This window comes from Photinus pyralis, unplaced genomic scaffold (genome assembly GCF_008802855.1).
Source record: "Photinus pyralis isolate 1611_PpyrPB1 unplaced genomic scaffold, Ppyr1.3 Ppyr1.4_LG2, whole genome shotgun sequence".
NCBI lineage: Eukaryota > Metazoa > Arthropoda > Insecta > Coleoptera > Lampyridae > Photinus > Photinus pyralis.
The window spans coordinates 12471356-12498296 of NW_022170403.1; the positions used below are offsets into that span (position 1 = coordinate 12471356).

General features: G+C 38.8%; 1 protein-coding gene and 1 long non-coding RNA gene across 3 annotated transcripts; both read right to left on the reverse strand.

Moving 5' to 3' along the window:
• Positions 1 to 1055: 1055 nt before the first annotated feature.
• LOC116163740 (glutamate receptor ionotropic, kainate 2-like) lies at positions 1056 to 26786 on the reverse strand. 2 transcript variants are annotated; one of them, XM_031477835.1, is made up of 12 exons: positions 26616 to 26786; positions 9405 to 9951; positions 9155 to 9353; positions 8828 to 9097; positions 3324 to 3542; positions 2680 to 2886; positions 2545 to 2629; positions 2216 to 2492; positions 1958 to 2165; positions 1689 to 1911; positions 1519 to 1634; positions 1056 to 1473 (listed from the first exon to the last, which is right to left on the reverse strand). In XM_031477835.1, exons 1-12 carry the CDS (start codon positions 26692 to 26694, stop codon positions 1144 to 1146), a joined length of 2760 nt encoding a protein of 919 aa, XP_031333695.1. In that variant the 5' UTR covers positions 26695 to 26786; the 3' UTR covers positions 1056 to 1143. The 2 variants fall into 2 exon arrangements, with proteins under 2 accessions (XP_031333695.1, XP_031333696.1); XM_031477836.1 differs by lacking the exon at positions 26616 to 26786 and adding an exon at positions 16988 to 18102.
• Positions 15700 to 16256, reverse strand: LOC116163741. The gene is made up of 2 exons (XR_004143796.1): positions 16155 to 16256; positions 15700 to 16103 (listed from the first exon to the last, which is right to left on the reverse strand). It is a non-coding gene; the product is annotated as an uncharacterized LOC116163741 (long non-coding RNA).
• Positions 26787 to 26941: the final 155 nt, after the last annotated feature.

Consider the following 26941-nt stretch of genomic DNA (forward strand, 5'->3'; position numbering starts at 1 on the left):
GATTATTTTAAATATAATTAAAAATGTCGAAATTTAGACTTTTATTGTCATTTGCAATCAAGTGGTCCAATCTCCTAGAAAATTTGTCAATACATTTTTCGTTTTATGGAGCTGGTCGACGGCATAGTTTTATGAAAAACTGAAGCGGCTACCCCACTATTTTGCAGGTTGCCTCAAATGAATAACCCGAAAGAAAATTAAAAATCCACTTCATTCTTCAGGAAGAGATATTAAATTCCAGCCGTTAGGTGAAAAGATGCCAGCTTCAAGTCAGTTTATTATAGAATTTTTAATTTATTTTTAAGTTTTTGTTGGTATTTTAAAAATTTTAATTCCATAAATTTTAAACTTCTAAAGGGGTACTGTAACGGGAACCGGTTTAGGAGATTTTTCCCATTTTTCGTGTTGGAGTATTTTCAAGTTAGGCTCAAACGTTACAAGGAAATTACATGGAATAAGGTTTTGCATTTTTTTTCGCCGTATTGCATTGACCTTATATGGAAACGGAGAGGGGAACTGCGACGCGTGCGTTTTTCAACTTGAGGAGGGTAGGCATACATTTATGAGCTAAGGAAAAACAGTTCAATATTGGAAGTAACGCATTTCCGTGTAGTGAAAGTATTCTCACTGATTATGCGAGCGCTAAGGTCATAAATCCAACTTATGTTATTATTTCGCAACAGTTGAATTTTACAATTCCGCGTTTCCTAGGGACTCGCAGGGGGAGCAAGTGTAGTCTCAGCTAACACGATCGACGCACACGTATAGGAATTTTACAGTCCTACCACTACACCCAGATGCAAATTCCCCGCGACTACCAAAGTTTTCCCGCCTTCCACACGGATTTAAAAACTTTCTTATGGAACAGTCCTTGTACTAACCGATTGTGAGTAAAATTTATAATTGAGATGTTGCAATATCTAAGGCATCTATTCGTTCAAATTCAGATCGTATCTGTTACACGCAAATAGGAAGGTATCCGATACTTATCGAATTTTCGCAACACAATAGGTACCTATAATAAAATTTGTATGCACTTAAAGAAATCGACACGCTGCATTAAACAGAATTTATTACTTATCTACAATATGTGATGATAATAATAAAGTGTTAAGAGGTCAATCAACATAATAAACCATCTAACTAATTGCTGGTTGTAAATACATCAGGTGTGTAATCGTATGTGATCGGCTCATTAACTTCAAGCTTCTCTTTACTGTCTGTGGATTGAGAATCTGATTTTCTATTCTTTATTGGCTTAACCATTCCTTTGAAGGAAAAGTAGAATCGAACTTCATCTTTCAATTCTTCTGTACAAGAATGTCGATCTCGCCCGTACTTTTTAAGAGTATGTAATACAAGTTCCGTGAAGACCAAGAAAAATGACAGAATCGTTCCACCTGTCGATACCCAAAAAATACCACCGACGTGTTTCAAATTCAAAGGAGGAGCACCGGGTATTTCGTCCGCTTCCTATTACGATTCTTTTAAATTGATACATTTCTTACTTTTCCTTACCTCGCATTCCGGCTTCTTCCTTTTTTCGAGCCACCACTTTCTCTGCAATTCATCAATTTTCCCTGATTCTTTCAGCTTCAAAACCGCAGCACTTAGTCGGCCTCTGTAGGTCGAATCTGATAAGAACAACGTTTGTAATATTGTTTTAAAGATGAGAGCACTTATACAACCTTGACGCATAGCAATAGCGTAATTCTTTTCATCGAGCTTACTTCCGACAGAAGCCAAATTGCAACTGCCGGATATAGCGTAACTGATCGAAGTGGATTCCATAAAAAATGCGTAATTACCCTTTTCTACTCTAGCTTCCCCGTCCTCATTCTCTTTTACCAACACATCAGGATGACTTTCCATATAACTACCAATTTCTTTATACAAATCGTTATCAGAACCCTAAAAAACGTGCTGATTTCACATGCGAATTTTGAAGATCTAATACCTTGAAAAATGCATATGTTGCACCACCTTTTTTCGCACCGTACTGAATGCCCAATTTTTCAGCTCGCTTGACTAGCTCTTCCACGTTAGAAAAAGGCAATTCTTTAACTTCATTTGTAAGAAAAGCGGCAAGGTTTGCAGTGTAGGATGATACCATAATTAAAGTAAAGAACCACCAAAACCCCGTTAACAGTCTAGTTGATAAACCTCTAAAACTCAAATTTTTCCGATTGTGTCACGTGATTAAAGATATAGTTACGTTGGTGCTATATCAGCTCCTTGCTGCATAAGACCCCCAAGCGTGAACCATAATGAATTTCTCAAACTAAATTGATTTATCAGGTATTCCGGCTCCTCAATGCAGGGGTAAGGATTACTCCATTCGGACTGACAGAGCCGTGCCATTATGAATAACGCGAGAGAAACTCCAAAATACGCTCCACCTAAAAGAAGCCATACTTCTACGGCAAACGGCGAGGCGAAGGTGAAAAAACTTGGAGGTGCGGATGTAGGTTGTGCATACAAAATTTGTATTCCTAAAATGTAAGGGTACCTACAATTGTCGTGGATATTTGATGTTTTTCAAACCTAGATCCATAAATGGACTTGTAAAATCTACTGCTGATTGCCGTTTTCTGTTAACTGTTAGATCGGTAATAGCCAAATCTGCAACCTGTAATGAGAGATTAAGGAGATGAAGTAGGTACCTTATCCGATTTTTACCCCGTCAATAACATCTCCTATCAATCCGGTCCATCTTCCTGTTGCGTTATTTATGTCCCCATTTTGTTTGTCCACTCTTACAATGAAAGTAAAATTGAAGCCCTCCAAGTTGGCCAGTTCTGCTATTAAGTCAATGCCAAACCCTTCAAACCTATCGTTACCATCTAATTTAACTTTGCTCTCTTTTAGCATTGCGTAGGGCGGTGTCTGTAAATTGTTAGAGTGTTGTAGGTATATGAAGTATGGGTGTACGGGTGTTTCTAAATGAATGTGGGGGTGGAATTCTGCATCAAATGAAAGAACAACTCAAATCATTTTCGCTTATACCTACAAGAATTCAGTATGAATACCTCCATTCTTCGCACCAAGCCGACAGGCGATTTTATCTCATCCCGTCACGAGTATATGAAGTAACTGTTTAATTAACTTTCTGAAACCTAGCGTGTGTTTAAATGATCCTTTACCAACCCCCAGTGGTACAAATCACATACACAACCATTTCAACGGTTCGAGTTGTTCTTTCGTTTGATTTTGTAACTTTTAGTAAAAGAATAAAAGTATTCCTAAAACCTAAAACCCTGATATTCATCTAAAACACCTTGTATATGAGTAATTAGTCAAATAGAGTAGTTTACATAACTTACCAACGCAATTATTACTATAAATGACCTATTTCTTAAATTATCTCTATCCGTATCATCAACTTCAGGAATAATCCTAGAAATATTTAACCCATCCCTGGAATTCCATGTACCTATCGTCGTTATTCCGCCTTCTTTCAGTTCAATCAATTCCAAGTCAAATTCACTTCTTACACCTACATTATCAAACTGTATAGGTCCAGTTAAACCGGATTTGGTTTCCTGAAAAACGCAACTGTACTTTAAGTGCTTGTTTACAATGAGCGTATACGTAAGTAATACATAAAACTTAAAAATTTCGCAAATATTTACAATAAACGTAATTGTTACGTACGTATACCTACGTAAGCGATATGGTGTTTGTTTACAATGAACGTATACGTAAATGTTTCATAAACCGCAACTCGTACATATCCGTATCATTTCCGTAAATTTACTTCGCTGTTTACAATAAACCACAAGTAGTAGGTATGATCTTTGACCGTACGTAACTTTGAAACATTTTCAACTTTTACGACTATGCGCAAGACTAAAGCCGGATTTATAGTTCCGTAGCCGTATTAACGTAAGAACGGAACCGTAAAATCTTACGTTAACGAAAATAATACGATTTATAGTTCCGTAGTGGCAAGTGCCAGCTTGCGCGTTAGCGCTCTGTCATTGTATGTCATCTGTCAGTAAGAGTTACGTGCATTTCAAAATAATAATAACCAACAAAGTGTCAATAATTATTGTAAATAAACGAAACGAACGTCAGGATAAACTCAACTGTTTGAATTATCCGAGTACTACCGAAGACAAACGCGTTAGCACGATTTACCGTAAGAAATAAGATTTGGGCATTTCCTACGTACCGTAACCGTTCTAACGCAACGTTAACGCGAACTATAAATGTTCACGCGCAACAAGTAGGGTCTAATTCCAAACGTTACGGTACGGCGTTGCGGGTACGGAACTATAAATTCAGCTTTAAGCCGGATTTATAGTTCCGTATCCGTAAGAACGTAAGAACGGAACCGTAAAATCTTACGTTAACGAAAATTATACGATTTATAGTTACCGTAGTGGTAAGAGATGAGCATGCGCATTAGTGCGAAACGAATTCTATCTGTATGTCATCTGTCAGTAAGAGTAACGTGCATTTCAAAATAATAATAACCAACAAAGTGTCAATAATTATTGTAAATAAACGAAACGAACGTCAGAATAAACTCAACTGTTTGAATTATCCGAGTACTACCGAAGACAAGCGCGTTAGCACGATTGACCGTAAGAAATAAGATTTGGGCATTTCCTACGTACCGTAACCGTTCTAACGCAACGTTAACGCGAATTATAAATGTTCACGCGCAACAAGCAGGGTTTAATTCCAAACGTTACGGTACGGTGTTGCGGGTACGGAACTATAAATTCAGCTTTACATATCGCTTACGTATACGTACGTAAAAATTACATTCATTGTAAACACCTTCGTATGTTTCTATACAGTTCAACTTTGCGAAATTTTTACGTTTTATGTATTTCTTACGTATAGTATACGTTCATTGTAAACACGCACAAGTCTTGCGCATAGTCGCAAAAGTTGAAAATGTTTCAAAGTGACGTACGGTCGAACTACAAACTACATACAAACATGTAGTATGATCTTTGGTTTATTGTAAATAGCGAAGTAAATTTACGGAAACGATGCGAATATGTACGAGTTACGGTTTATGAAATTTTTACGTATACGTTCATTGTAAACAAACACTAACAGTACCAAATTATTTAACAACTAAAAAATAAAAAAAATGATATCATGTCTTCTTGGACAATGTTGCTACAAACAAATCTCTTCGATGGTACAGTTGACTTTTTGACCACTCTGGAAACGGTATCTTCTTGATGAATGCAAAGTTTGGCGGAAGAAATGTGCGTACGAATCGCGAATCCAAGCAAACCGATCCCGAAGATGGTAATAACGTGAAGTTATGCACCGAAATAATAAGCCAATGCTCCGCTGTGTTGATATTAATTTTGCCCATTTTATTAAGTAGGTTTTATTGCAGGTAAATGCACCGATTAATTTCCTTTAAATTTCAGGCCCTATACCGTTGTATATAATTGTTATTTATTTATCGATATCGAATCACGTCACCGAACCTTGAAGAACTTGCTTTTAACCAGCCGTTACTGTTAGCGATTCGAAAAAAATGTCTTGTTTATCACAATGAGTTTAATATCAGTTTATTTAATCTTGAATTTGAAAGCGGTTCTCCGATTTGAAAATGTTGCTTCGCATAAATTTTATCACTCGTAACTAAACGACCTTACTACGAATCAGGCTGATAAAAAGTTTTTTTCTCGTACCTTAATTTACAGTAATTCGTCTATTCGCATTCAGATAACCTGCAATTTGCCCCACATTAAAATTTGCTTAAATGTTTCTGCACGACGTACCCACTCATTGTTACCGCCCTTTATTTCCAAACATATTTTTGTTTACGTTCGTTATGAAGCGGTATATGTGGAAATTTCCCTATGTTTAACTAGATAGACGATTGAATTTTTTATGCGATAGGAGTTATGAATTTTTTATTATACTTCATTGAAATCAGCTTATTTACACCTGTATTAGAAATAATGGTATCTGGCCTTTTCCAGGCTAGCGCACGGAAAAACTTTTCCTTTCCTTTGATTCTTTCCGTGCGCTGAATATAAATACCCAAAATATTGCTTTGAAATACAAATTTACAGGGAAGTAAAGTAATTTTCAGAAAATCTATATGAGTTGTAATGTTTCATATGTAAGTATTTTGCGTTTTAGTTCGTAGATGTTTGAATATTTAGATAAACTTCTTTGAGAATTTGTGACATTTTTTGACGTTTCGTCAACCTTATCTGAACTAAACTAATTAAACAAATCGCCTTTGCAATGATTTGAGAGTAACCATGAAAACGCATATTCTATAACTGTCACAAAATAAAAATGTTAGCGAGTTTGTTGTTTTTTATGTTATCGATTAAAAAGAAGTATAATAAAAAATATCGTTCATTACACGTCCAGAAATGCTTTTTCCGTGCTTGCATGGCTTCCCGTGTTCGGCTACGCCTCACACGGGAATTTGCCACGCGCGCACGGAAAAAGCCTGCTTTCCGGACTCCTAATGAAATATACTATTACGTTCCCTCTGTAGGTCGTTCAGAACGTACCGCTTCACGGCAATCAATGTAACATGTGGTGGTTTTTGCCCCCATTTCAAGTCCAACACTTCTTGCCTGAGTATTTAAGAAAATGACGTCGTTAGGTAAAGCATTTTGTTGCAGTACACGCTAAATTTAATAAATAAATAAATAGTTTTTTCAAAATTTTGTGATTGAAATTCTTGGAAGAATAGTTCCTGTACACAGCTCTGTGGAGTTATTTGCGTATGAAAGTTTGGTGGCGACAGGATAAGCGAAATTATTGAGAAATAAGGTAGTGCGCAGCTTGAGATCTGCCAAAGTCAACGCAGACTTGATTTATATACAGGGTGATTCCTATAGTACCTGCCACCGTTTGGGAGCGTGTAGGTGGTGCGTAGGGGAGTATTTTGATATAGGACACTTGGGGTCGGAAATCAAAAATAAGGGTGCCAGAGCCAAATTTACCTTCTGGAATTTCGCGCCTGTAGGTAGGCAACCCAACCGGCCGGCGGTGCACACGGAGCGATCTCAGGCGACGATGTGTGGCTGACACTTGATCAGAATTTTGTTTAAACCCACGAAATCCCGTCTGCAACGACGCGTATCAAGTGAATAAACACTATGGCACGTTTTACTAACACGGAATACGCGGACATGCACGTCATGTACGGATTGGCAAATGGTAACGCACGAGCTGCACGACGAGCGTACGCTGAGCGGTATCCAAACCGTCAGTTACCCTGCAGACAGGTCTTTCAAGAAGTTCACTTCCGACTGTGCGAGACAGGGCAATTGCAGGTAAGCTGACGGAGGCTTAACTTTACACACAGATTCGTGATGCACATCGATACTTGGGTCATTTAAGCACCCAGTTCGAAAAGTTTGTTTGTTTACACCGACCTCCTCCTATTTCGCAGCCCACTAGCGCCCGTGATCGCGATCGCCCGTTGGTAAATGCCTTAGAGGAGGATGTGTTGGAAAGTTTCGAGGCAAACCCGCGTACTAGCACTCGACTTGTAGCAGATCAGGTGGGTTGTAGTCAACACACAGTGTGGAACATCGCCAACAACAACAACTTACACCCTATAAGTTTAAGAAAGTGCAAGAGTTACGGCCGGGTGACCATGAAAGGAGGCTGGAATTCTGCAACTTAGTCGTCCAGGAGGAAGAAGCTAATCCGAACTTTCTGAGGAGCGTGCTAGTTACTGACGAGAAAGGATTCTCAAGAGAGGGGACCTTCAATCCTCGTAACAGCCACTACTGGCCGGAGCACAATCCTCATGAAACGTTTACGCGAGGATACCAGGACAAGTTTTCTTTAAACGTTTGGGCTGGCATCCTGGGGGACAACCTACTGGGGCCTTACATCCTCCCTCCGCGTCTAAATGCCCATAATTACCTGATTTTCCTGCGCGAGGTGCTACCAGAACTTTTAATGGATGTTCCAGTTAACTTGTACTGGGACCACTGGTTCCAACACGATGGGTGCCCTGCTCACTACGGGCGGCAGGTGAGGGAACACTTGGACCAAACCTATCCGGACAGATGGATCGGCCGTGGAGGTGCGGTGGAGTGGCCTGCCCGCTCGCCCGACGTCACCCCATTAGATTTTTACTTGTGGGGTGTGATGGAAGCGCACGTCTACGAGACTCCCGTCGAATCCGAAGAGGACTTAATTGCGCGCGTCGTCATGGTCGGAGAGGCTGTTCGCCAGGACATAGGAGTCTTCACGCGAGTTCGAGGGGAGTGGTTGGCTAGATGTAGGAAGTGCATTGAGAACAACGGTGGCCGCGTTGAACACTTGTAAACGTTATTGCTTTTGACTGTCGTTTTCCCTCCTTCCCTCCCATGTCGCTTCCTCGCGCTAACTCGCTCTGCATCGCTCCGCGCTAAACGTCGGTCGGTTGGGTTGCCTACATACAGGCGTGAAATTCCAGAAGATAAATTTGGTTCTGGCGCCCTTATTTTGGATTTCCGACCCCAAGTGTCCTATATGAAAAGACTTCCTCTAGGCACCCCCTATACGCTCCCAAACGGTGGCAGGTACTATAGGAATCACCCTGTATGTAAAATTAGTTTCTAGGGATTTGATTGGTTGAAAGGAATGACATGATTGGTAGAACAGAGCCGGGTTCAATGGACGTAGTTTTGAGAAAAATTAGTGTGGGAGTGGAAATGAGTGGACAAAACGTTGACTTTTCGTTCAAAATTGACACAGTCCTATCCCGGAAATCGCTCGCATCTTAATGCTAATGTTGCTTGAAATTTTTCATTTAATTGTATCGTTATTAAAATTTGCTTGTTGTAATAAACTCTTGTGTGATATTACCAGATAGCCTTACCGTTTTCATATAGTTGAAAGCCGTCTCTCCGTGAATCCAATTATCTGTTGTATTACAATACAATGGCATTGCGGTGAAATGACCAATATTGTCAAGTGCTTGGGAAAACAACATAACAGCGTCGACTAATAAAGCAGTTTTCACCTGCAACTGCCAAGCGTTTACGAACGGATCAAATGAGTCCACTGGTAAATTCATTTCATTGCGCTTGTGCAAAATAGCTTCGGCCACTTCAATTACAAACGTATTTAAAGGATCGATTAACCTAAGCTGAAACAACATGTTAGGTATCTACTGAAAGAAAAAGTTGCTCGGCTAAAGACTTACTCCCGTTATGTTAGTTCCGCCATACTGATAAGGGCCCAGGTCTATAGTGTGCATGTCGAGATTAATGATTATGTAGTTGTAATCATTTGCCATTAATCCAACTTGTTGGGCTTGCTTGAGGACTTCATTCAAATTTTCCGTGGAGCAATCCAGAACAATGTTTTTTTGACCAGATTTCCAAATATCCTTTAGTGCCTTCCTAACAAACTATTGCTTGTAAGATAACAGGTGATGTTATTAGATCACTTACCTGTAGTCGCCATTGCCACTGGTGTAAAGTTGCCTCAAAACAACAGTGTGTCCGGTTGTGTTATAAATTTTTAGCATTTCGGTCACTTTGGCCAAGCTAGCCTGGTTCTCGTATATTATTGTGAAACTATCCCAATTCCACTTTTTTACAACATCGGCAAATGCTCGAGCTAAGACTGGCGCGTGCGGGAATAAGTTGATGGAACAACAATCCCTTTCGTGTTCAGTATCAAAAATAGTTTGTATCACCGGAATTTCTTTATCATCGCATAAAGACTGTATGGTATTTGAATTGTCTTCTGAAAGGGAATTAAAAAGTCCGACTACGCCTTTGCTTAAAATGGAGCATCCAATTTCTAGGGCAGTAAATGGTCTATCCCAAGTCATGTCGAGTGTGAATCCATGTTTTGCATCGACGACTTCGTCTGCTTCTATTCTTCCTATGACAGGTACCAGTGCGTACGGTAATTGCCGATGTTTGTTGACAATATCAATTGCAACTCTGAATGCAATTTCCTCATTTTCGTTTGTACCTTCGAATATTCCTCCTAAAAATAAAGTCCGCATTAGAAACAGTTAAAGATGTACGAAAATCTAATGTGCTCCTCAATCGCGGATTGTGGTGTACCTTACAGCAAATAGTTTTACGAAAAAGATACAGAATTTTAGTATCTTAGATGTTAACAGGGGCGCAGAAGACCGTTAAGAAAATTAAAGGACAAGCTGTGTGCTAAATAAGATGACTTTTTTAAATATTCCTTTACGATAGGTAGTTTGTACCCCTCCCCGCATTTTTTACGAAAACTTTTATACACAAATAATTCCATTGTAGGAACTTAGTGTAGGTATAATTCATTCATGCCAACCCTGTATTAGTGTAATGAATGAGTAGACTACTAATTTTGACATCTTATGGTCAAACATACATGGGCGATGGTGGCTAAAAATGTATGAACTTAATTATTGTAATACATTTTGATAATTCTCCAACGAAACCAATAATAAAACAACGATTTTTACAATTTTTGACCAAAATATTTGCCGGCTAACGAAAAGATCTAGGTATGCTGAGCTTCGCGCGATAATCAATCGTAACAAATATGGCACACAAAAATTATCAGTGAAGTGAGTACCTAAACTTTTTCTTTACCACTTTTTCCCTAAAATCTATAGTGAAGTTCACATTCAGATGTGGTAGTATGGACACCACTCCCAGTATTTTTTGTGGTGGGGAGGTCGTGGCTGTGATGAAGGGGCCGGTCGTGTTGGTGCAAGTTATATTATAAAGTACTAAGAGGGACTAACGAAACACTAACGATTAGCACTGGATTGGTCGTTATAGTGCTTTCAACGAGGGTAGGAAGTTAGCACTACACAAGGGGGGGTGGTCGATTTCTCGAAAACGACCGGTCGTGCTGATGCAAGTTATGAAGCACTAAGAGGCACTAACGAAGCACTAACGATTAGTACTTGCTCGGTCGTTAGTGCTTTCAACGAGGGTAGAAAGTCAGCACTACACAAGGAGAGGGGTCGATTTCTCGGAAAAGGCCGGTCGTGCTGATGCAAGTTATGAAGCACTAAGAGGCACTAACGAAGCACTAACGATGCGATCATATACCGTCGTTAGTGCTTTTAATGACCGTGCACGGACAAAAGCCCCAGCGTTACTACCTACTCCCAAAAAAATATTCTTAACAGTTTCCAGTGACTGGGAAAAGAAAAGAAAATGGTTTGAAGCTGCCAGGCGGGATGCGACTAAATCAAAATTACTGTTTTTCTGTTATGAAAATCTATTTATGTAGATAAGTTTCATATTTACTTCTTATTTTCACATTTTACAGTTTTATAGTCACAAGAAGATATGCCGAATTATATGAGATTCAAACTAATGGACGGAATAATCCGCCTGTTGCAAAGAGATGCAAGTAGCTACAGCGGCACCACCATTCGGTGGAATTAAATTTCGATTCGAACTTAATAAGCAGCGCCACTCGGAAACACGCTCTATATTTTGTTTGAGGCTTACGCGCCGCATGCAAGTCACCAACCAACAGGTCAGATGTCTTCAGTTCACAATGAGTATGTAGTCGAAGTCGCGCCTTTCAGCGGGAGTGGACCACTACCCGCCACCGTGGCGTGGGGCTTTTAAATTGGTGGTCGCGGTGGTTTGAATAGGTAGTGTAATGTATTTCGGTTGCGTTATGTTAGCCGAGGGTAGAGGCGTTAATAATAAATAGTAATCCGTGGACGTTGGTTACGATAGCTCTTTATTCATTAATCGTCAAGTACGTACTGCCATCGTACCGCTCGTTGACATCGGGCATGCGTAGTCCGATCATATATGACATGCCCTACCTTTTAAAATTGAAACAAAACAAAACATGCAAACTAATTACATTGCACAAGTCAACACTTACAATAATTACAAATTACAAGTCAAGTCTAATAGGTGGTCTTCTTCTAATTGATGTCTGGTCAATGATTGGCAGTTACCGGTCGAGGGTCGATAGTCGCTGATGGTCGATGGTTGACAGTCGCTGGTCGAGGGTCGATAGTTGCTGGTCGATGGTTGACAGTCACTGGTCGATGGTTGACAGTCACTGGTCGATGGCTGCTCTTCTAATCGATCGCTTGGCGGTGGTTTTCTATTCGGCTGACTTTGTTCTCGGGTGTTGGATCTCGAATGTTTTTGACAAATTAGGCAAGCTAATACGATATTTTCGATGTCAACGGTGAGGCCTGGCCAGTATACTGAATCTTGAGCGAGTAGTTTTGTGGAGACCACTCCTTGATGAAATTTGTGCAGCAATTTTAAAAATTCGTTCCTAAGGTTTTTTGGAACTATTATTTTGTTTTTATAAAAAAGAATGTTTGCATGAAGATATATGTCTCCTTTTAAAGGCCAATATGTTTTGAGAGATGAAGGTAGGTTGCACTTATGAGTAGGCCAACCGTTTAGTGCATAATGTTTGAGTTTGTGGAGGTCAGGATCTTGGTCAATTTCTGTCTGTAGTCGTCTTTCGTTTTCGGGTGTTGTGGTGATAACTGAGTACACCCTTAGGTTTTTCTCAAGGTAGTCTGTGTCGATGTGTTCTCTTAAGGGATCTCTGCTTAAGGTATCGGCAACTTGTTGGTTTTTTCCAGGAACGTATTGTATACCTCAGAAGTCTATGGGCCAATCGTTGTATTCTCGGTGACATTTCGTCAAGAGGTTTTTTGAGTAAACCTATTAAAGGTCGGTGGTCAGTCTCTAGTTGAAATTTTCGGCCAAAAAGGTAATAATGGAAGTGCTCGCAACCAAATACGAGGGCTAGAAGTTCCTTATCGATGTGATTGTATCTTTGTTGGGTGGGAGTCAACGATACTGAGGCATATTCTATTGGATGTCCTTTTTGCATGATGACTGCGCCAATGCCGAAAGGACTAGCGTCCACAGAGAGAACGATGTCAATATTAGGATCAAAGTATCTTAATATTGGCGATGACGTCACTAACTGCTTGAGTCTATCGAAAGATAGTTGTTCGTTGGAGGACCATTGCCATTCTACTTTGTTTGATAGCAGTTTACGTAAAAGTGCAGTTTCTGTAGATAGGTTAGGTATATATTTTGATAAGTACACAATCATGCCAAGAAAGCGTTGCAGGTCTTTTTGGTTAGTGGGTGGTTTCATTTCACTGATGGCTTTTATTTTGCTGTCGTCGATTTCGATACCTCTCGCGCTTATATTATGTCCTAGCAATTTAACTTTGGTGACTCCTACTTTGGATTTTTCTAAATTTAACGTTAATCCCGATTTTGTAATTCTCTTTCCGGGGCAGAGCTTAAACCGTATGGAAGCCGTAAGTATCTGCAGCGACCAAAGGGAGTAGATATCGTGCATAGAAGTGAGCTTTTATGATCTAGCGGAATTTGAAGGAATGCGTTTGAAGCATCTAGTAATGAGAAATATTGCGCCCCCGACAGTTCCGAAAATAGCGTATCTTGGGTTGGAATTTGGAAAATTTCTCGTTTGATGTATGTGTTGAGAGATCTGGGATCCATGCATACCCTAATATCGCCGTTTGATTTGGGAGCAATAACATGGGGTGCACCCAATCAGTAGGTTCGGTGACTGGAACGATAATATTCTCAGCCACCATTTCGTCGAGTTTTTGTTTGACTTTATTTTTCAGGGCTGATGGTATTTTTCGCGTAGCGGATATGTGTGGAATAGCGTCCTCACTAAGCGTAATATTATATGTTTTTGACACCTTACCGATTCCCGTAATAGTATATTAAAGTACAAGTGTCATTTGACGAAGATTGTCGCACGAGGTAGTTTGCCGCATAAGCCGCTACGCGAATGCGGCAAAAGCCGAGTGCGACAAGTAGACAAATGACACGTGTGCTTTATACTATTTTTTCTATTTCGACTTTATTTTAAATAATAAAATATACAAATTATAAATATTGCCTTTAGGCGTTGTTAGGTAATTTTAAACTATCATTCAGTGTATGTTGGTAATATACACAGTTCATTTATTTTCACGTTGGCTAACCTGATTACTGTATTTTCAAACTTCAAACTTTTAATTATTTGGTAAAATCAAAAGTAAAGTACGAGGAGTACAAAATTTTTGAAAACTTGCTGGCCGAGAAGGGAGTTCAAAAAGTAAGCAAGAATGTATTGCTGGCACTACGCTAAGTAAAAATAAAAAAAGTTCTACCCTTTGGAGTTATATTAAAAATTATTAGGAATTAATACAATCGGTCAAGTTCTTCGTACGTTATTTACACTTTACAGGTTATGTTTAGTTTTGATATGACGGATACCGTTGACGGCAAAAAAGCGAGGGGTACCAATCCAACAAAATAAAAAAATTTTTTTTTCTATTTCTTTCAGCATCATTTCTGTCTCGAAACGCACGCAAACTGGGCCAATCAAGTACGGTTTCGGTATTGTTTCCACATCGAAATAGAAAAACACTTGTTTATACCTATTTGGAAATCACATTATTTTTGTCACTCAGTTGAGTGGAACATACAGTTCATTGTGGGGATGAAGTAGAACTTTTGCTTAAAATGTTCAAGTCAATACACGATTTAAGTCCCAAAATCGAAGGGTTTTCCCGCGCACTTAAAACATAAAACGATAGATTATGCATAACATTTTTATACGTACAATAATCTACGTTTATCTACGACTATTAAATAACGCTCAAATAACGTCACTATATTTTAGGGAATTATGATATGCATTATTATCGGTTCCTCTAAAATCCTTATATACAACTACTTTATGTCACTATATATTTCTCATAATTGCATATGTACCTACTAAAAATAGAACCGCCCATCTGGTATGTACTACCTGTCAGTTTTGTTTTGAATTAAGCATTTCTTAGGTTAGAAATGAGAGATTTCGGGTTACGTACGCTTAAAGCTTGTTTCACAATTGACGCAAACGTAAACGCCAACGGAAACGCAAACGGTAACGTGAACGTGAACAAATTCGCAGTCTCACAATTAACGTTACGCTCCTGGAGTGTTAAGTTTTGTCACGGAATATTTTGTTTATTAAAATGTGTTCTGTGGTAGTCACAGACTATTCTATTCAATTCAACAAACGGATAATCATGCAATACTTCGTACAAAAATAGTTAAGTTTGGTCTTTAAAGGTTATGTGGCTGGATCGCAAGCGCGCGCATGTTTAAAACGCCAACGGGAACGGGAAAGATAAAAGTTGACCAACTGTCGCGTTTGTTTCACGTTTTCACGTTCCCGTTGCGTTATAGGTGAATGGAAATAGTAAATATTCATGTTTTAATTAAATGCTCACGTTCACGTTCGCGTTAGCGTTCACGTTGGCGTCAATTGTGAGACAGGCTTTACTTTGTAGATTTATTTGAAAAACAATTAATACAGGAACTTGATCCACCCCTATGACGAGATATGTGCGATATTTATAAAATGGGATGAAATAAACTTGTAAAATACCTGAAGTCATTGGCAAGTTCAGGCAACGTTACTTAACGACAGATCCCTTCGCTGATACAAATATTCTGCACGAGCATGAATAAGGTTTTCGTTTGTATTTAAAGTATCTATACCTTCATATTCACAAGGCATTATTTGTAGCATAATGGATTATCGGAAGCTCCATTTGAAGATTATGCTAGGTATAACCTATAAGTTTCAGCCTTTTACGAAGAGAAATATGTTTCGTACAACATATGTGGTATTGTCGAAATTGTGCCACGATACAAAACAATAACATATTGTAAACTCGTTGACAATAAAGGATACAAATTGTCGTAGCACTTAACCACCGTTTTGCATGATTTATTTTAAGAATTGATAATTCGTAACAGGTCTTACATACTAGGCATTGACCAAATTACTTAAATAGATGGCTACAATATGTACGTTAACTAATAAAAAACACCTCTTGCCCTTAAATTTGCAATAAAACTATGCTTTCATTGCTTAAACTTCGTTTCTAAAAGAGGAAGAAACTTCTTGGATGCAGGTCGGAGAAGCGTAACGAAGTCTTTGAAAAATTAGATTATGTATGCGAAACAAAATATTGTATTCCATTTGGCAGCTGTGTAACAATTTCTGCAGGCATAATTGAGACATCGGGATCGGATTTAGAGAATAGTTGTACATAGTTACGTCACAATAAATATCCACCTTACTTCCATAGGTTATGTCACAATCTAAAACAATGAAAAATGAATGACAACCATTTATATTAGCAATAATCTTACGTGTTGAATTAATGACTTCTGGGAACTTAAGATAAATTGCATATTTAGTTCGCCACTTAGGTACATTGCGATACATTGAATTAGATATGAGGTTAAATACCGTCAACGAATGAACGAACGCAAACCAAACCATAGGCGTACATTGCGCTACCGCTATGAAGTTGCTACGTTTCAAACTGATTCATATGCCGCATTTTCTATTTAATTAAATAGTCGTAGATAAAATAGCGTATTTTACTTGCATATAAAGGCGATTATGACACTCGGAAAAATTACAACACTCGCCGACTCTAAACCCGGCGATGGGCAATCCCGGCTTCGGTCATCCCGGCAATTTGAACTCTTCAATCGAAGGAATGGAACTCGTGTCATAATCGCACACTTTATATGCTCGTATAATAATATACTATTATTAACCCGATTGTCTCTATATTATGACCCGAATACGAAGAAAGTTTGGAGCCTGTTTTATTTCATATTGCGAGAAACACCTAGTCTTTTAAAGTCCGTGTAATTTAGAATATTTACATGACTTCCAGTGTCAATTTTAAATTTCACATCACAAGATTTAACGAAAACTGTCTCATACCATTCCACTAAATGGCTCGTTTTATTAACGCTTGTCGGTTCAATTGATGAAATTGTCCAAACAATCTCCGAATTTTCATCACATTCGGAATTGTAGTCAGAAAATGGGTCACAATCGCTATCCGACTGGGACAAATCACATCCATATTCGTTTATTTCATGAATGTGTTTACTTCTACACAATTTGCGGTAGTTACCTTTCCTGTTACAGCGACTACAGATACGAAATAAAGCAGGCCACTTACCTTGTGGATGAATCATGCCACAATTTTGGCACTTGCTACCTGCGTTTTGCCGATAATTTCGATAGTTGTCATAACTACCCTCCGAATGGCTCGTTCTCGGATAGTTTCCATTATAAAAATTTACACTTTTATTTTTATAGTGGTATCTGTCTTTATTTTTATTAAAAACTTCGCTGTTTTTTGGTTTATGACCGTAACTATTGACACTATCCACTAATAGTTCGTTTTTTGAAACGCCCGCGATTTCTTTTTGTTGTATCGAGCTGCTTTCGATAGCGCGACATATAGATAACGCTTTGTCCAGCGTTAACCCATCTGTTTGTAACAATTTTGCTTGTGTAGGTACGCGTATCACGAATTCCAAGCACAATAATTCTATCCAAAATCATTACATCTCGTTCTTTGAACTCACACGATAACGAAAGTTGTTTAAGGGCTGTGACGAACTGATCAACCGTCTCCCCCGTTAGTTGTTCGCGCTTAAAAAATTTAAAATGTTCATAAACTAGATTTTTTAACGGTTCACAGTATTCACTGTATTTTTGTAGCACTACTGATAATGTTTTCCGATCACTTTCTCCATCGAATTCGAAGGTATTAAAAATTTGAAGTCCTTCGTCGCCCAGAAAATTAAGTAAAATTGCAACTCTAACTTCATCGTTCTTTTTTGATTTATCGCTGGCAAGCATGTATAAATCAAATTTCTGCCTCCATAATCGCCAATTTGCGGCAAGATTGCCTTTAAAGTGCATTATTCCCGGTGTTATTGCCGAATCCGCCATTTAGTAACGAAATTATTTTATAATATTTTGAAAGAAGTAAACCCTACTTTCCAGTAAGTACGTACGGCGCGTCGAGTAAAGCCTCGCGCACACTTGTTTGCTACCGTTTTTCTTATCGCACGTAAACCGCGATTCGCGAATGCCGAATTCGCTTATCTTCGTGCGTACCACGTTATTACTTTATAGACACGCGTCGTCGGTTTTACCGTATGCCACCATGTAATGTATTTCGGTTCCGTTATGTTAGCCGAGGGTAGAGGCGTTAATAATAAATAGTAATCCGTGGACGTTGGTTACGATAGCTCTTTATTCATTAATCGTCAAGTACGTACTGCCATCGTACCGCTCGTTGACATCGGGCATGCGTAGTCCGATCCTATATGACAGGTAGCTCCATATGAAACCATGATTCTGCAAAACGCACTACTCGGTAGCGCTTCCAAGAAGTGCCACAAAGTGGTCCATGTGAAAAGGCTCGAATAGTCACAAGAGCGTTCTATGAAGCGTCACGCTGCTGAGGGCTATATGAGAATTTTATTGAAAGGCAGCATTTGCTGCTGACGTGGTGACAATTGTAGAAAAAGGCCTGTGTAAAATAAAAGAACTATCCAAACATTTTTAGAGTCTTTCAGGTAAACACTCGTACAGTAAATGGAATTCGCCTCATATTATGTGCACCCAGTATGTCCTCGTCTTTTCTTTTTTAGTTTCTTGTTCAACATCCACCGCCACAAGCAGTTCCTCATCACTAGACGAACTACTCGATGAAGCACTAACACTGAACTGAACCGAGACGTTTGTTGCCTCCGATCCTCCCCAAAGGGACAATTTGTTGAACCGCGCTGCGCTGTTTTTGTGGGAATTGAACCTAGAAATTGCCCTGCGATGCGTCACGACGTGCGAAGTCGCGTGGCTACGCGTCGCTTATGTAAGGTGAGAATTGGCCTAATAAATAAATAAATAAATACAACATCTGAAACGCCCTCAACTAAGCTAGCGATTTGTTAATAATAATTAATAACATTAAACACAAATGAACTAAGATAGTTTATTAGTGTAATAAAACAAAAATTATCTTGATTTAAAACTTTTGATAATACCCAGTGAAACGTAATGGTTAGCCAGGTTAGCTGCAAATCGTGTAATGTAACGAAATCAAAAGCTACAGAAGAAACGAAAATTACATAGGTGGTAACCAAGTTATATTTCTTAAAATGGTCTTACTTCACGATACTTAATTTCATTTATTTTGCAGGTTGTGATACAGATGCATTGCCGTAGCAATAATGTGTAAAACTGTCTAAACAACATTTTAAAATACATCTACTTTACAAGAGATCCTTTAGACAGTGAATGGCGAGATACATGATTTCGTTTATAAGAAGTGAGGAATCTGTCTGAAGTAAAATGTATGTAATTTCAGTACTATCCGCCAAAAAATTAAAAATATTAAATGTGTGTACACCACTGCGCGTATGAACGTCCGCCATATTGAGAAGCCTAATAGGATCCTAGCTAATAATACATAAGCTCCTTCCTTAATCTTTTATTGCAATGCAAAAACCACAACGCAAAATCTTCCAAAGAGCAGACCAGTGGAAATTGGAAACGAGTCGTTAAAAGATCCATCCGGTTAAGGTCAGCGACTGCTACAATTACAACATTTTAAAAAAGGTACATTGTTTCATTACTTCAATTTGATTACGAAAGAGACTGAATTAAAATTAACTTACGAGTATTTAATTTGTGTGCGTCATTTCGAACGGTTATTAGATTTATATTTGTTTCTTTAACTTTAGGAATAGGTCATTCATATTGTTTATTAGGTTAAAATATCTTTGACTAGTAGGTTTATTTAGGGTGTCGCTCTTTTAGAGTAGTTGACAGAATTTGTTGTGTTTTCATTATTTCAAGATTTAATAATAATAAATGTATCTAAATTTCTATTAACTTTTTGGAATGACTGCTATTCTACAACGGAAGGTAAGAGGAGTTTGGCCAATGGAAGGCCTAAATATGAATTACATTAACTCTCCAAAACACATTGGAGTATTAAGGGTAATTTATACGGAATAGCGCTAGCGTTTACATATAAGCAAGTTGTACATAGCTATTTATGTAACAAGTTGCAAATTGACTGTCTTTGGCGCACTAAACGTGTATTTGTCCAATGAGCGCAGCAAATTGGACCAGCACGTCGTGTGCGCCAAAGACAAAATTTGCACCGTGTTGCATACAAGGTTTTTTGTAATTTCGTCAAGAAATTGATAAAATGTGAATTATAGATATGTACGCGAATTGTTGATGTTAATTATTCAGAACGCGACTTCGACGCGAGAAATTGACTTAGTATCTCTCTACCATAAATTGGAAACCCAGTTGAGATGAGAGTGCTGGAAACGCTAGGCGTAACCACCGAGAAGTGCGCGGCGCGGCGTTTAGCCAATTGAATGACCTTCCTAAAAAGGGAAGTAGAGGGCTAGGTGCGCATTGCACTCGCTGCTGAGGGTTTTGGTATCTCTTCGGGAGGGAAAGCTAGCGTACGTAAACAATCCGGGAATTACTCGTACTGTAGATTAAGTCCTACGTTTAAGAAGAAGGCAGTGTCACAAAACGCTCAACCGATAGCGACAGCCGTGGGGTTCAGGATGGTTTGAGCTGTGTTTTTTGCGATAAAAATTATGAAAGTAGGTACAATGTGTTAAAGCTCAAAATTTTTCGCTAGAACAGCGCAAAGATACAGCAAAAAAGAAAGGGGCTTGCTTTCGATGCCTGCGGGGTGGGCATAGCGCCAAAAGATGCCGCGCCATCGTAAAATGCATTATTTGTAAGTGTTCTACGCTACATTAACGGATCCGCAAGTAGCATCGAAATCACAAGCAAATAATGCGCCTGAGAAATAGAACGCAGCTAATCCACCTGCGAAAGCCAAATCTGAGGATCTCGCGAATTTCATGTCAAGCCACGTTTTCGTAGAAACGTTTAGAGTGAATATTCAACATAACCTTTGAATATAAAATTAGTTATATTCAAAGACATAACGGCGGTGAACGTGACGTGGTGCACCCCAAATACAACACAACAACAAAGTATTCCTTTCTCGAAAATCAATTACCTATGGAATATAGTTTTTTTTTAATTGCAGCTGATAATTAAAAGTAGCAAAATATACATAATCCAAACGAGGCGCGTCGCGTCGTATTTCCTGATTGTCTTAAGTTAGCTTTGGTGATACCTTTATTCAAAAAAGGGAATGCTGCAAATGACTTTGGAAGCTACCGACCTATTTCTAAGCTGCCTGTGTTTAGCAAGGTTATTGAGAAAATTCTGCTCAAACAAATTGTTGATTTCTTTGAAACAAATAATCTTTTCTTCGACCAGCAGTATGGTTTCCGTAAATGCAGATGTACTGCAGATGCAATTATTAGTTTTGTGAACGGCGCTTTGGAATGTTTCGAGCGACGTCGTCATTTAGTTGCGGGTTTTGTTGATCTTTCAAAGGCATTTGATTGTGTATCGCACCAAATTTTATCACGTAAGTTAAAAAAAGCTTATAATTTTGAAGATCGAAGTGTAGGGCTAATCTCGTCATTTTTGAAGGGAAGACATCAGCACGTAATATTTAACAGTACTTTATCTGACAAGCTACCCATGCAACATGGCGTCCCTCAAGGATCTATCCTAGGCCCTGTCTTGTTCTAAATCTATATTAATGACCTTCCATTGGCATTATCTTCTAAAATCAACTGCATTCTTTACGCCGATGATGCTACACTGGTTGCAGTTGATCGAGATATAAATATTGCTATTCGTGAAGTACAGAACAATATTAAACATGTGACTAAATGGTGTCTCTCTAATAGATTAAAATTGAACGAAAGCAAAACTAATACAGGGAGATCAATAATCATATGCTGCGCCGCTCTTATAAAATATCACATTAGTAATCATTTGCCGCAACCAGGTATATGTGTACCAATACAAAACATAACCTATAATCACAGCTTACTTGTAAGCTGTGCTATAATTTCACAAACCAAAACTATGATTTGTTTGATTCTTATTAGAATACTTTCGTCCCTTTCAAAACGGCTTTTTTCAAGACTACCAGTTTTTTTTCGAATATTACAAGGTGGGTAAATTACTTGTAAATTACAAACAAACGTTTTTTTAGTTGTAGCGTGTAATAGGCAATAGGTTTACTCCGACAAGCCTTTTACTTTAGAAGAGAATAAGGTGCGTTTGCTGTCCTGTTTCCGTAATGGGACTAAAGACGAAAGTGGAGTTTGGGAGTACTCGATACGTTTGTCTATACAGGAGTTTCGATAAACGATTGTCAACCATGACGAGGATTACAACAATATACCTACGCCGAAATCCTCATCGTCTACTTGAGCGGTTTAACATACAGGAAGTCTTGCTTCTGGGAAGTCACCTGGCCGCTTAGTGATTGCTAATAAGGAGGTTGTAAAAGATGCTCTTGCTCGTCTTGAGCAAAGTCGGAAAAAGCAGCTGCGACAATGTATCCCACTAACGGGCATCTCATACGGAACGTGTGACGCTATTGCCTGGAGAAAATTGCACTTCTATCCTTTAAAGTAACCGTAAATTATTGCATGCAAATTTACGAGATGGCAACGTATTCGAAACCGTTTACACACCATTGCCGAATTACTAGCAGGTATAGAAGCTACCGTTTGAAACATTACGCAACAGCACTTACATGCCGTCTTCGAAAACATGAAGAAAAGAGTGGATCCCTGTCTTAATAATGGTGGCAAGCACTTCGAACAGTTGTTATAGTGTGCACGTAATTTATCCAATTACTTCGATATTAACGAGTTGTAAAAGAAATAAAATCGTTTCAATTTTTGTAGTAATTTGCTATTCGTGTAGTTCCATATAATTTGGAAACTTACAAGGTGGTTAAATCGTTGATTTAGGTTAAATATGGTTAAACGTCTAAAGTTTACTTTAAGGTTATGTTTTAGTATTGGTGCACCAGGCCTGTTGCGGCAAATGATTACTAACGTCATAATTTATTGAAGCGGCGCAGCAACTCAATATTGATCGCACTGTATTCTGCCGGTTAACACTTAAAGCAAATACCGCCATTTGTGGACTCTCAGGTGCATCCTTTCTTGGATGTTTTCTTGATACAAAATTAAATTTCCATCTTCACTGTGACGAGGTTTCAAAGAAAATCAATAAATCTATATATTCCCTTAAGCGATTAAGGAATAATACTTCAGTTAAAGTAATGTGTTCGGCTTACTATGCACTAATTCAAAGCAATTTATCATATGCAATATTGACTTGGGGACATACTGCATGGAAAGATATATTTCGACTCCAACGGATCAAGGCCGTTGGAATCATAGCCAATTTACAGTTCAGGGATGATTGCCGTAAATCATTTACTGAACTTAAAATCCTGACGTTTCCATGCCTCTACATTCTGGAGGCATTGTGTTACATTAAAAAACATATTGCTTTGGCGAAACCGCAATCAGAAGTGCTTTCTTATAATACCCGGTTAAAAGATAATTTTCGATTGTCGTTTTGTAGGTTAGCCAAATCACAGAATGGCATAACATTCCAGTCGCAGTCATAGTATAACCGGATACCCGCAGATATAAAGCATTTACCGTTGAAGACCTTTAAATCTAAAGTAAAGCAAACTCTTTATTAATAGTGTAAGAAAGTTACATTAATGCTTAATGTACAGGACGTACTTATAAATTTCCAACGGGCCATTATGACCTACAGGTCAGGTGGTAATCGCCACCCGCCCCCCCCCCCCGGGCCAGTCCGCCCCTGAACGTAATCATTCTTGTTACAACGTTACGTTGGGAAAGGGAAACTGCTCACGTACGGTAGAGGTATTAGATCAACCGACTATTTGCCATCCTATTCCGCCGTTATTTTATGGACCGTAATGGGATTTCCTTTCTGATGTAAAAGATTCCTCGCCGATAGAAATACTTACTAGGCGCAGACGTGGCAGGTCATATTTGCACAGGTTTTTTGAATATACCGCCGATCGCACAGCACTTTGGAAATTGCAAATCTGGTTTTTTATTGTTGGTTTAGGCACAGCTTACTTACTATCCAGCTCCGCAACTCTCGAGCGGCGCCTTTGATCTGGCGGTCCACAACCAAGCGAGATAGAATGGTGCGCACTTTCTCGCGCTCGGGGTAAAAGTCGGGGCCGGATTAAATGAATTTTCATCGCACGGTCGCTTCACAGCTGATTCACAGTACCGTAGTAGGTGATTTTTGTGCTGTATTGTAATGTGAACGTTTAGAATTTGCTGTACAATATTACGTAATATTGCAATGAAAGTGTTTAATAAATTTTATTGCCTAATTGAAACTGAAAAAAGCGCCTGTTATGTCTACTTTTAGCAATTGTGAGTGTGAGTAAATCTGATTTACTACGTGGCAACACTGGGCTTGATTGCACGCCAAAACAGGCAATGCAGTCTTTTACCCCAAGAGGCGGGGCAATAAGCACTGCGCGCGTAGATCGGCGCAAACCGCTCCCGCCAAGAGAGTTGTGCAGCTGGATAGTAAGTAAGCTGTGGTTTAGGTCCTAACAACATATAAAAAATTCGGAACGACCGGACCTTTTGCAAGCACCACCCCCTTTTCATGTTTAAATTTACAGGACTAAGAGGGAGGTTTTAGAATGTGGAGTGGTAGCGGTTGAAACTGTATTCGGATGGACGCTCATCGGAAAAATAGACAGCCAGCGATTTAAATCGAACATGGAAATATCTTGTCTAGTTTCTGACAAAACATTGACTTCGCTATGGGAACTCGACGTACTTGGGATACGAGATCCCGTGTCGAGAAAAAACGAAGCGAGGAGGAGTTTCGAGAAGTAAAACAGTGCTTCGAGAAAACGCTACAAGTTGACGGAGAAGGGAGTTTAGAAGTGCGACTTCCGTGGGCAGCGGATCACTCTCCTTTATCCAGTCATTACGAGATTGCAAAAAGGCGATTGGGTTTGACATTAAAAAACTTGAAAAACACCCAACTATACCAAGCCTACGACCAGGTTTTTTGTGAATGGCAATCGGAAGGAGTAATCGAGACAGTTGATGGAGAGGTGGCTCATCAACGAGAGCACTATCTGCCACACAGGCCCGTCGCGTTGTGATGGATAATTCGACAACAAAAATTTTTCCGGTGTTCGACGCGTCAGCGTGTTCGAAAATTTCACCGTCGTTAAATAATTGCTTAAGCAAGAGTGTCAGTTTGATAGAATTGATCCCATCGATAATTTTGCGATTTCGTGAACTCAAAATCGGGGTGATTTCTTTTCTGATATCCGAAAGGCGTTCTTATAAATTATGGGTTGATAAACAAAGGCAATGAAAAGGTTTATTGACATAGAAGAGTGGGTGTGAGTAGCAGCCCGTTTTTGTTAGCAGCTACGATCGAACATCACCGAGAAAAAAGTCTTGAAAAATACGACACACCGAATCCATCTTATTCAAAAGACACGATCACGCGGTTAAATCAGAGCTTCTATATGGAAAATTGCGTGACCAGCGTAAAGGGCATGGCGACTCTCGATAAGTTCAAAAAAGAGGCCACCGAAGTAATGGCGGAAGCGAAGTTGAATCTTCGAGGGTGGGGGCACACAAGTTTGGACAAACCTCCCACTCCTAGCGTTTTCGTGTTGGGTTTGAAATGGCATCGACAGAAAGACGTATTGACAGTTAACGGCGATTCGATCAAAGAATTAATCCAGTCCGCGTGACAAACCGACTCATCGCTCAGGAGCTCTACGATCCTATAGGGTTTACCACAGTCCCGTGACCCTAAGACCAAAAATCCTATTACAACCATTATGGGAAAAACAACTGCAATGGGATGAGGAAGTCGACGAGGTGACGAGAAAAGCGTTTATGGAGTGGGCGGAAGAATTACAATACTTCGAGAGAATTGAGATACCACGGTGGATTGGGTTCGAGTCGAATCGATCGCAAAAAAGGCGAACGGAACTGAATCAATTCGCATCATTAGACTAAGGCACTAAAGACAGATAGCATCTTTAGTATTAGGCAAGACAAAGTAGAACAGACTGCACTTGCGAAGAATAAGGTCATAATATCTTTCCGATGAATCAACTACAAACTTGGCATGTATCCAAAGTGCCTTCTTCTTGCACGGAAACATATCTAGACTAGATTACGACCGTAACGGCATATTACATGTGGCCAATCGATTCAACTAGTGATCTCATGGTGTATGTTTATTTCAGCATTTAATAAATAGAAAATTTTGAAATTACTATTTGGTAGAATATTTTAGATAAAGAAAATTAAATGGATTAGACAAAGAATAGAGAACATTATATTCTGAAGTACACCTAGTATGTACCTTTCGATCAACAGTACAAAGTGTAATATGTTCGGTATTTTAAGCATTCACAAATAATGACAAATGGGAAACTTTCACCAATTGATTTATCGTTTATCGATTAGTTAACTTTACTAAAGAACATTGTTTACATGCTTTATATCAGACAGGGTAGCATTCTGATCTGCTCGAAATATATTTTTTATAATTTTAGGTGTCGCAGTTTGAAATGTTGGCTGTGTACTTAATTGGGATAGTAGGTAAAGTATAATTAGATAAGACTAAGATACTTTTTGACATACTTTTAAATGCCCCCTTATACCCTTTTTTGTTGGGAATAATATTGAGCATGTGGGCCATACTTACTAAGTATATAAATCGCTACAATACTGTGAAAAAATTAAGCCAGCAACAATCAGAACATTGTTCTCAAATTAAACTGCGGCTACCTCAAAATGTTAAAGTTAACTTACCTACGAAAACTTCCCTTTGGAGAGCAAAACTTTCATGTATCACTAAACACACAAACAATTTTCTAAGCAATTCATTCATAATTGTTAATTCTTATATAATTTCGCAAACGCGAAAAGTTCAAGTATTTTACACACCTAAACAAACATTGAGCATGACTTCCTACTAACGATGCTCCAAGTTATTTTAAGCTACAAAATGTGCACGCATTTTAACATTGTTTTGTTTAAATTGTTTCGCGAAAAAAGTTCCCGAATTATAATTCGGCGTAGGTACCGTAATTCTATATAAGTATACAATGGTATTTCCGTAAATAAGTTGCGGTGTT